The following is a 9,523-nucleotide window of genomic DNA, read 5'->3' as shown; positions in this document are numbered from 1 at the left end:
GTGCAAAAATTGTTTTTGTTTCCAATCTTATTCTGATGGGGCAAGAAAGCCGGCCTTTTACTGTATTGGCACCTTATTTTGTTGATTCTAACAAGTAGTCAGAGCTTGATATATATGTATGATGACCATCTGATGCGAACGTGCAACTGTAGATATGTGTCTGAATAATGATTTCTGTTCCAAGTTCTAGGCTGTTACAAGCTTTGACAAAGAGGCATTCTTCTGTTGATGGGACAAGAAAGATGGTTAACCACTATGATCTGCTTGTGAAGTGAAGCTTTCAGAAGCTGATGCGTAGTTGATTGTTGAATAGCTTCGAAGGACCTGAACACCTGATCGACCGGCGATGTTGATCTGAGCAATTTGTACGCTGTACTATAATACTTGTTCTCTGTTTGCCCACGCTGCTTTTAAGTTAGTACGGCTACCCGTTTCAGTTTCATATTATTTTTTTGGCATGAACGGCGTTGGTTAAATTTAAAATTCATCAAGTTTGATACCTCATGTTTTGAAAAAGCTTGACGCACATAACCACTACTCCATACGGAGGGAGTACTACCAAAGAAAACATAGAAACTTCCCTCAGTTTTATACTGCGTCCTCTGCTTGCTGTTAGGTCGGTCTTGTGCAAGCTCACCGCAAAGGAATTTACCAGCATCTGTGAACAGTTTTGCCTTGTAATGGATGTAATAACCTTGACGTTTCCCTTTGTTTATAGGCCTGTACAATGTTCTTGAACTGAACCTGAACTTGGTTGCCAAAGGTTTCATTTTCGTATTGAAAATGTAAACAGTCTGCCAACTCTGATAAACCAGGATGGGACCTGCAAGTTCCCGATAGATAAGGACTGCTCACCGACTAATCAACTGAAGAAGAAATGAAAACATGGCAGACGGCAAAGCATAAAACTGCAACATGTTGATCACCGCGGAAGACAGACAACGTGGGGTAGTTCTTCAGGGCCATGTCTTTTCAAAGAAACGCTTGAGATCTTCGTCGCCGCCGGAGAAGTCGATGGAGTTCATGGCCTCCACCCGCGCCTCGTCCATCCACGCCCGGGTCTGGTCCCTGCCGGCGATGTACTCCTCGGCGACCTCGACGTAGCCGCGCTCGGCGTACTCGCTGCGGACCCAGGCCTGGAACCTGCCGGCCTCCTCCTGGGTCTCGATCTGCGCGCGTGGGCCGTACACGTCCGTCTTCTCCTCCTCCTCCAGCGACGGCCACAGGTCGCGGCTCAGGCGCCTCAGGGCCTTGACCTCGCGAGGGTCGTGGTCGGGGTCGTCGGCGTGGTCCTGGGCGAGGATCCAGTCGACCTCCTCCTGCGGCAGCCGCGCCAGCTTCTTCACGGACGCCATCGCCCCCTCGTACAGCTCCGAGAAGCCGATCCCGGCGCCGGCCGCGGCCGCTTTCCTTTTGCTGTTGCGCACCTTGAGTGGACGTGGAGCCTTCTTTTTGGCGGTGCCACGCTGCAGGTGCCGCTTCTGCGCGCGCTCATTGCCGGCGGGCGCCGCTTCCTTGGCGGCACGCTCGTTCGCCGTCATGCTCCTTGTGGTGCGCCGGGAGGACGAAGACGAAACCTCCTCGCCGGCCATCGTTTTTGGTCGATGTGATCTACCACAAGCAGCGATATTTTGGGGAGGATTGAGGAGCCCTACAGAGCCTGCAGTGGGGGAGGAGCAGCCAAGCCGGAGCCGGTGTTTTTATAGAGCCCGAAGTAGGACCGGCCGGAACGATCCTATATATTCCATCGGCGGATCGTGCGGGAATGTCGGCCCTCGTTCGGTTCGCAGAAAAAGGATTCGTCCCGCGCGCGTGGTCGCCATCGTACTTCGGCGCCTCTGTCTTGTTCTTTCCCAACTAACTTAGACAGAACCAGAATCAATATGTGGTTGGATGGTTATAGAGGCTGTGGTATCCCAGTCCATCATGATTAAATTTTGATGAATTAAATCCTGATGTTCATATTTATTTCTATATTTTCGGCGATAATGTGCTCATAGGGGTAAGTGTATGCGCGTATATATGAGCGCTTGTGCCATTTTTTTTACAGCTGCTCTTCGTCACAAAGAATTTTTGGACTCCTCGCGTCATAGGATATTTTGCGCTCGGGTCATTTGGTTTATCTTATATTTTTATATTTTCTGGGATAAATTACATTTGCTACAACTTGTTGTAACTCAAAAAAATGGTGCCAAAGAACGGTGCTAAAAATTTATGTGTCATAGGCTAGGGGACCATTTGTGAGAATGTGCCACCAAATTTTATCCCAATAATTTGGTGTGTCATAGGCTAGGGGACCATTTGTGGGCATGGGCCACCAAATTTTTAGTTATAAGTGAGTATCGCAAAAAAATTCCCTAAAACCAAAATCCCAATCATCGTGAAGCCTTGTCTTTGGCAGGGTTTATCACTTAAACATAGTTTTTGGACTAGCTAATTTAAACTTATTTGGTCATGGTCTAGTAGGTTTGACATGTTTGTTGGCAGTTGGTTCACTTCAGGTGATGTGGCGTTAGTAGTCGCCACATGTGCATCTAATTTTACTTGTGAAAAGGCCGAAGGCCATAAATTAAAAATAAAGCCAACCCTTACTAGAACTTCCTTACAAAAATAAGAAACTAAAAGCAAGTTTTTTAAGAAATCATCACCATCTTCCTCTGTATCCACCGGCGAAGCTCCGTGTGAGAGAAACTCGTTGCCTCCTCTAGGCCTTTGTCTCACCGGAGCAATCTTGTTGAAAGTCATGATCTTCTAGAAGCAACGACCGGGAAGCCATCGATGTAGGCAAGAAGACGATGGCAACCACAAATTGAAAAAGATTGTCGTTCGAGAGAAGCACACACCAAGGAGGGCCAAGAGATAATCTCGACTCTAGCTAGACATTAGAGGGGGACAAAATCTCAGACGTCCCTCGATGGAGTCACGTCTGGCTGAGCTTCATCGGACGGAAATGGAACCGTAGAACAAAAACACGCCGCAATGACTACCACTTCTCCTCTTATGTTACACGTCACACTCTATCATAGTGTTGGGACTTGACATGCCTCGTCGTGGCAGATGCTGGATCTGGCTCAGGCTAGTCGGCCCAAACAACCCATCGTTCCATGCCAGCAAGAGTGTTTAACAAGAGGTCCAAGCACGATACAAAATTGTACGTACAACAAGGGCGGGGCGGGCGTGGTCCTCCGTGTCAATCCCTAGTGGAAACTTTTAGGGGCAGGTCACCCTCACACCAGTCCCACCAATGAACGAATATTTTTTTTACTTTGCAAAATCAGATGAATCTCTCAAACATGAGATTTAGATGGGTTGAGATTCCCTGCTCCAAACATGTGGTTATGCAACAAAAAACTTGAAAGTTGGCATTTTGGTGATACAATAAACCCAAAGATTGAGGTTTTGCGCTATCCCGTCTATTTTTTTTTCACACAGGGAAGAACTAGCATCTTAAGGCATCAAAACAGAAGCGCGAGTTTTTAAGGCTTGTTTTAGATGAAATTTTAGTTCTAATCACATATTGATCAGTAGCCCACATACATATCAGTAGGGGAGAATCCCTGTGGTCCTGCCGTACTCGACGAGGTCATCGAAGATTTCACTCAGGTCATTGTACTTGAACGTGAATCCTTCCCCAATAAGCTTCTCCGACGACAGACACACTCTCGGCTTCTCTGGGTACCCATCAAAGCTGCAAAACATACATGGATGCTTTTAAGCCAACAACAAAAATATGCATGAGTGCGTGTCGAGTAGTTTAGACTACCGATTCACATACCGTTCGGGTTCCAAGTTGTATTGTGGGTACTTCTCCGCAAGGAGACGAGCAAGTTGCAGGATGGTGGTGTTGTTGCTGCAACAGATGTACCTACCTGCCGAGGGCTCGTTCTCGGCGAGGAACACCTTGGCGCGGCAGAGGTCGTCCACGTGGCATATCGCCATGGAGTCATCTGTGACCGCCTGCAGGCCCAACAGGATGCCCAGCTGTTTCTCGTCACCTGAAATATGCAGACGTGTGTCACCAGTCAAACTAACACTTGCCTGAAAAACCAAAAACTTGCCTTCCTGCATCTTTCAGTCAGCAAGTGCTGACCAAGCTGTAAAAAAAAGTGAATTGCAAAAAACCATCACATTTTAAGTTCACATTCGGATTTGCCACCAGATTCCTTGGACGCCCCAAAAATCTATCACTTTCCTTGCTAATTTTTTCAATAAACACTAACGATCGATTTGGGATGATTTAATCCAATTTCTGACAAAAAGGGCCCACCTGTAAGTGCTGTGGTGGCACTAAAAGTCAAAGAAAATGGTGTTGACTGTTAAATTAGACAAATGACCCACTAGTCAGGAACCCCTCCCTCCCCACGATCCCACGTGGTCCACCTCTCTGGAGCCGCCCGTGTGTCCTCGTCGAGATAGCCGGCGCATCCCAGCCACCTCTCCTCCCGTGCTCCGCCCCTCAACCATCCGCCATGTCTTCTCCCTCCGAGCGCCGGCGAGATCCACCACCCTACGTCCCATCCCGCACAGCCATGTACCGGACCCCGCAGCCACCTCTCCTCCCGTGACGAGGTTTGTCCTCCTCCTCTCCGGCGTGCTGCGAGCCGGTCCCCAACTCCGAGCTCTTCGGCTGTGGCGGCGCTGCAGTTCCTGATTGAGGCTTGGGTGCCCGCCAAGGAGCAACCGCGTGTGCTGCAACCGCCGAACTCTTGGCCCGGGCCACCGCGACAAGGGAAGCCTCTCCTGTGGCCGTTGGCATGGCCGCCGAGGTTGGCTTTTCGAGCCCCTCTGTCCACGCCTATCTCCCCTCCGACGGTGACAGTGCTCACAGGCACAACAACCTCCCTGCAAGGGGTCAATTGTAATATAATTTTGTTTCTAGGGCAATTTTTGCAAATTTTCAGGGACCCTTTTGTGAGTTCAGCTGATGACTGGTGGACCCTACGTCTAACTTAACGGTCAACAAACAGTTTTGACCGTTTATGCCATGTCAACGCTTACAGGTGGGCCCTTTTTGTCAGAAATTGGATTAAATCATCCCAAATCAATCATTAGTGTTTATTGAGAAAATTAGCAAGGATACTGGTAGATTTTTGGGGCGCCCAAGGAATGTGGTGCCAAACCTGGATGTAAACTTAAAATGTGGTGGTTTTTTGCAATTCACTCATGTAAAAAAACACTGAGAAATACAAGCACGGATGCCTCTCTCACCGGACAAGAGGGAAAGGGTGATGGGGACGCTGGTTCTGGCCTTGGAGTCCGGCGACGCACCCAAGGTGTACACGGGCAACATGGTGACAAGGCTAACGTTGTTCTCCTCCGCGAATTCGTTCGCCGCCTTCTCCAGAACCACCTTGGACACCGCGTATCCCTACCATGCAAATTACACATGACCAATACTGCCTTCTATGGATTGTAAATGTCCTTGTGAGAGGACAGAATAAAAAGAATTATGTACCCAAGTTGGTGGCTTGTTGGCTCTGAGGTACTCAACGTCGGACCAGGAGCTCTCGTCCAGCACGTGGCCGCCGCCGTGCAGGGGTCTCCTCGACACCGCGGCGTCTGACGATGTCAGTATCACCCGCTTCACCGTCCCCGCTCTCACGCAGGACCTCATCACGTTAAGTGTTCCTTGGACGCCAGCTTCGATCAGATCTCTCTGCCGTCGAACACCACATGATGAAAATGTCAACTGTGGGGTGAACTGAAGCTTTTTATGGCCGATAATAATTTGTCATGGCTGACAACTTAAATGGTGTCCCGACTCTCTCCTAACAATCTTGCAAATGAAAAAGAAACATGGTATCCCCGCAAAAGAAAATAAAAGAAAAGAAAAAGAAACATGGTAGAAATGTCTGTTTACCTCAGGATCTGCTGATCCGAGGTTCGTCGGAGCTGCGACGAGGAAGACGTAGTCGCAGCCGGAAACTGCGTTATCAAAGCTGCCTTCTTCATCCAGCTGAGCATTGATGATGTCCAAGGGGCCAAGTGTTTGCAAGTCCATGAGGTGGGAGTTCTTCTCCACGTTATCTTCATACAAAATACAGAATCATGAGAGTCCTGGGAAATTTGGATCAAAACACAGAAATCTTTATCCAGTCGAGTCTGAACTCTCAAGAACCTAACATTTTCAGCTCAAATTCTACAAGATAGAACTAAAAACAGAAACAAGGAAACAATAATCCAACCGGGGTCTCTGACAGTCGTCTTGACAGCGTAGCCTTTCTGGAGCAGCAGCTTGATGAGCGCTGAAGCGATGTAGCCGCTCCCTCCGGTGACGCACGCCGTCTTCCTCCCCTCGGCCGCCGACATCTCGATCAGCACCTCTCGGTCCTGGCAAAGATCGAGAACGACGATTCGCTCGCTCACCTCACTTCAGGCAGCGAGGTCTGCTCCGGTTGTTCGTTGCCACTCCGTAGAGAATCTGCATTTATACTGCACATACCGAGACAAGTTGCAGGTTCGTGACGAGTGACAGAGAAATTTCTAGCAGCTGAAAGTGATCTGCACGCTCATCGATGACGCAGTGACAGTAGGTAAGGTCGATGCGCGCTGTACGATACGATACAATACAATACAAACGTTTGAACTTAGAATTGTTGACGCTGCCGTCGAGCTCAACAGCGAGCAACTGCTATGGAAAGGAGGGGTTATATGATTTGGCTGGCGGCGGGCGAGGAGTTGACTGCGAAATACTGTATTGTTTTTTCTGAGCCTTAGAAGTCAGATCCTTCTACATTTTTCTGGCATTAGGTTGAATTTTTTTTGATAAATTATTACAACACAGTGAACTTGACTGTAAATACTCTCTCAGTCGCGTAGTATTTTTTTTTCAAAGCGGAGGCAAAAGATTTGCCTCATTTATTAAATAAGAGAGAAGTGTTTAGAGTGTTACAAATGACCCGTATGCCCGGCATGGCAACTACTCGCGCACAAGAATACACCCCAGTTTTTTAGCTCCCGCGATAAACCCAAAGCTTGACATCGTTGATGATAGCACGGAGAAGGACCGGAGGCGGTGCGCTCTTGTGTCGGAAGACCCGAGCATTACGCTCGTTCCAGATCGTCCAAGAGACTAGCATTGTAAGTGAGGCCAGGGCTTGTCGGTTTGGGTTTTGCAAGCAGGTTCGCATAGTGTAAGAGCACACCAATGTTTCAACATATTTGTGCTTTATGGGGATATCAATTATAGTTCTGTTTGCAGTGCGTCGCTTGCATTTGAGGCCCAATCTATATTTATACATACTAATAAAGGGATTTGTGCTTTTGGCCGTCTATTATTAAATTACCCTGAAACTTTGCTAAAAGATTACCCACCATGTCAGGTTGAACCCTCTTTGACGCTCGCATGCGTCCAACTGCTGCCGCTTCGCTGAAGCGCGCTAGGGGGGTCGCCCCACTATGAGCGTTTTAGCAGTGCGAGGCAAACCTGTTCCCTCAACCGGTTTTCTTCTGTATTTTTTTCTTTTGCAGGTTTTCGGTTTTTCCAGGTTTCTTTTCTTTTTTAATTTCTGTTTTTGTTTAATTTCTTTTCTTGTTTCCTTTTCTCTTTATTTTATCCTTTTTGTTTATATTTTTAACCTTTGTTTTCAAAAAATGTTTGAAATTCCAAGTTTTGTTCATGTTTTCAACAATTGTTCATGGTTTTCAAATTTCTTCACTTTTTTAAAATTTGTTCACAATTCAAACTTTGTTTAACGCATATCACTAAAATATTCAATGTGTATTTAAATATTGTTCAGCGTATATAACCAAAATGTTCAATGTTTAGTTAAAAATTGTTCAGCTTATATTACAAAAATGTTCAATGTATATTTAAAATTTGGTTCAGCATATATCACAAAAATGTTCAGTGTGTATTTAAAAATATTCACCGTCTATTACAATTTTTCAATGTATATTTAAAAACAGTTCAACATATATAAAAAAGAAATGACTGTTCAGAGTTTCATGTGTTCATGTTTTTCATTTTTATGTTCATCTTTTTGATTTTTTTAATCTCGAAATTTGATCATGATTTTTAAACATTATTCGCATTCTTAAGAAAACGTGTTCACATTTTTCCAAGAAATGTAGAAAATTTGGAAGAAGAAAAAAACGGATCTGCTAGTGTACTTTAAATTTCGCGCTGCTGTTTAGCTGACAACAGTCTCCAGCTCAACTGGTTATGTTCGCTCTTGTCAATCTGGAGGTCTGAGATTCAATCCCTCAACCCCTGTTTTTTTTTGTTCGGCACCTGCTAATGGGCGGCCTGTATGCGCGCTCCTTCAGTGAAGGCTCAACCATTTGCGGCCTGCAGATGGCAAATAGGAGCTCCCCACAACGCCATCCATAAATAGAAAAAGGTTCATCTCAACAACAAAAAAAGGTTCATCTCAACAAGAACCTTACAAAAATATCATCACTGCATTGGGCCTATTTCGACCAGCACTATCCCCGTGCTCTTTGGCCCACCACTGTCCCGTTCAGTGACCCATCTCCCCTCCACTGCCGCGCTGACATATGCCAGCTCCGCGGCGCCGGCTCACCTATCCATCATCAGATGCGACCGACAAGACAAAGCAAATCCTTAGGGCAACTTCAACGCGCTGAAACATTTGGTTCACGTGTGTCTTGATTTTCCGTTGCACGCCTCCTAATGGGCCGGCCCGTATGCGCGCTCCCTGAGTAAAGGCTCAACCATTTGCGGCCCGCGGGCGGCAAGTAGGAGCTCCCCGCGACGCCATCCATAAATAAAAAAAGGTTCGTTAAAAACAAGAACCTTACAAAAATGTCATCCGGCATTAGGCCTATTTTAGCCTACCTTATCCCCGTGCTCTACGGCCCGCCCCTGTCCCCATGTAGTGATCGTCTCCCCTCCACTGTCGCACTGACATATGCCAGCTCCGTGGCGCCGCTTCACCTGCCCACCATCAGATGCTACCGACAAGACAAGGCAAATCCTCAGGGCAACTTCAATGCGTTGACGCATTTGGTTCACGAGTGTCTATTTTGGTTGAAACGGACGAAAACACCGGCCCAACCCACAGGCGCAAACCGAACCACGTTTGCTCACTCTCCGCCAGGACGCATTTTCGGTCCAAATTTGCACCTGATGTGCGTCCACATGGACACGTCCAAATTACGTCAAGCAGAGCACGTCCACACCATTCATGAGCGCTCGTGTTACCATCACTCTATAGCGAGGAGACCTATGAGCCCACCGCCCCCTTCCAGCCCCGCGCTGGCGCCGGCGGCCACGGCCCCCTCCGCCGCCCATGCCGGCCAACCTGCCGCCTCCTGGTTCATGCCCCTCCCGCCCCCTCCTTCCGGGCTGCCAGCCGCTGGCTCGGCGCGCCCCGCTTCTCTGCCGCGGCCAACAGGTGGATCGTGGGTGGATCTGGTGTCGCCGCCGTCCCATGGCCGCGGTGCTGGGACCGCGACGGACTCGGAGTTCGTCCCTGAGTCGCCCTAGGTGCCGGTCTGCGGGGGTCTGGTTCGGTCGCTCCATCAACTCGAGCTGCGGCTGGATCGGCGCGAGCTGCGT

General features: G+C 48.1%; 1 protein-coding gene across 1 annotated transcript; it reads right to left on the bottom strand.

Annotated features, from left to right (window-relative positions):
- Nucleotides 1-3,367: 3,367 nt before the first annotated feature.
- LOC119356625 (anthocyanidin reductase ((2S)-flavan-3-ol-forming)-like) lies at nucleotides 3,368-6,379 on the bottom strand. The gene is made up of 6 exons (XM_037623614.1): nucleotides 6,186-6,379; nucleotides 5,861-6,027; nucleotides 5,456-5,656; nucleotides 5,209-5,368; nucleotides 3,776-3,995; nucleotides 3,368-3,688 (listed from the first exon to the last, which is right to left on the bottom strand). The coding sequence occupies exons 1-6, from the start codon at nucleotides 6,307-6,309 to the stop codon at nucleotides 3,541-3,543; spliced, it is 1,020 nt and encodes a 339-aa protein (XP_037479511.1). The 5' UTR covers nucleotides 6,310-6,379; the 3' UTR covers nucleotides 3,368-3,540.
- Between the last annotated feature and the right edge of the window lie 3,144 nt (nucleotides 6,380-9,523).

The sequence above is a fragment of the Triticum dicoccoides genome, chromosome 2A (assembly GCF_002162155.2).
Source record: "Triticum dicoccoides isolate Atlit2015 ecotype Zavitan chromosome 2A, WEW_v2.0, whole genome shotgun sequence".
NCBI lineage: Eukaryota > Viridiplantae > Streptophyta > Magnoliopsida > Poales > Poaceae > Triticum > Triticum dicoccoides.
This window is presented reverse-complemented; position numbering and strand designations above follow the sequence as displayed.

Coding starts and splice junctions, on each gene's coding strand:
- LOC119356625 (XM_037623614.1), bottom strand. CDS start 6,309: ATGTCGGCGGCCGAGGGGAGGAAGACGGCGTGCGTCACCGGAGGGAGC. Junction 3,996..5,208: donor CACCCTTTCCCTCTTGTCCG/GTGAGAGAGGCA, acceptor TGCATATTTCAG/GTGACGAGAAACAGCTGGGC. Junction 3,689..3,775: donor TACAACTTGGAACCCGAACG/GTATGTGAATCG, acceptor TATGTTTTGCAG/CTTTGATGGGTACCCAGAGA.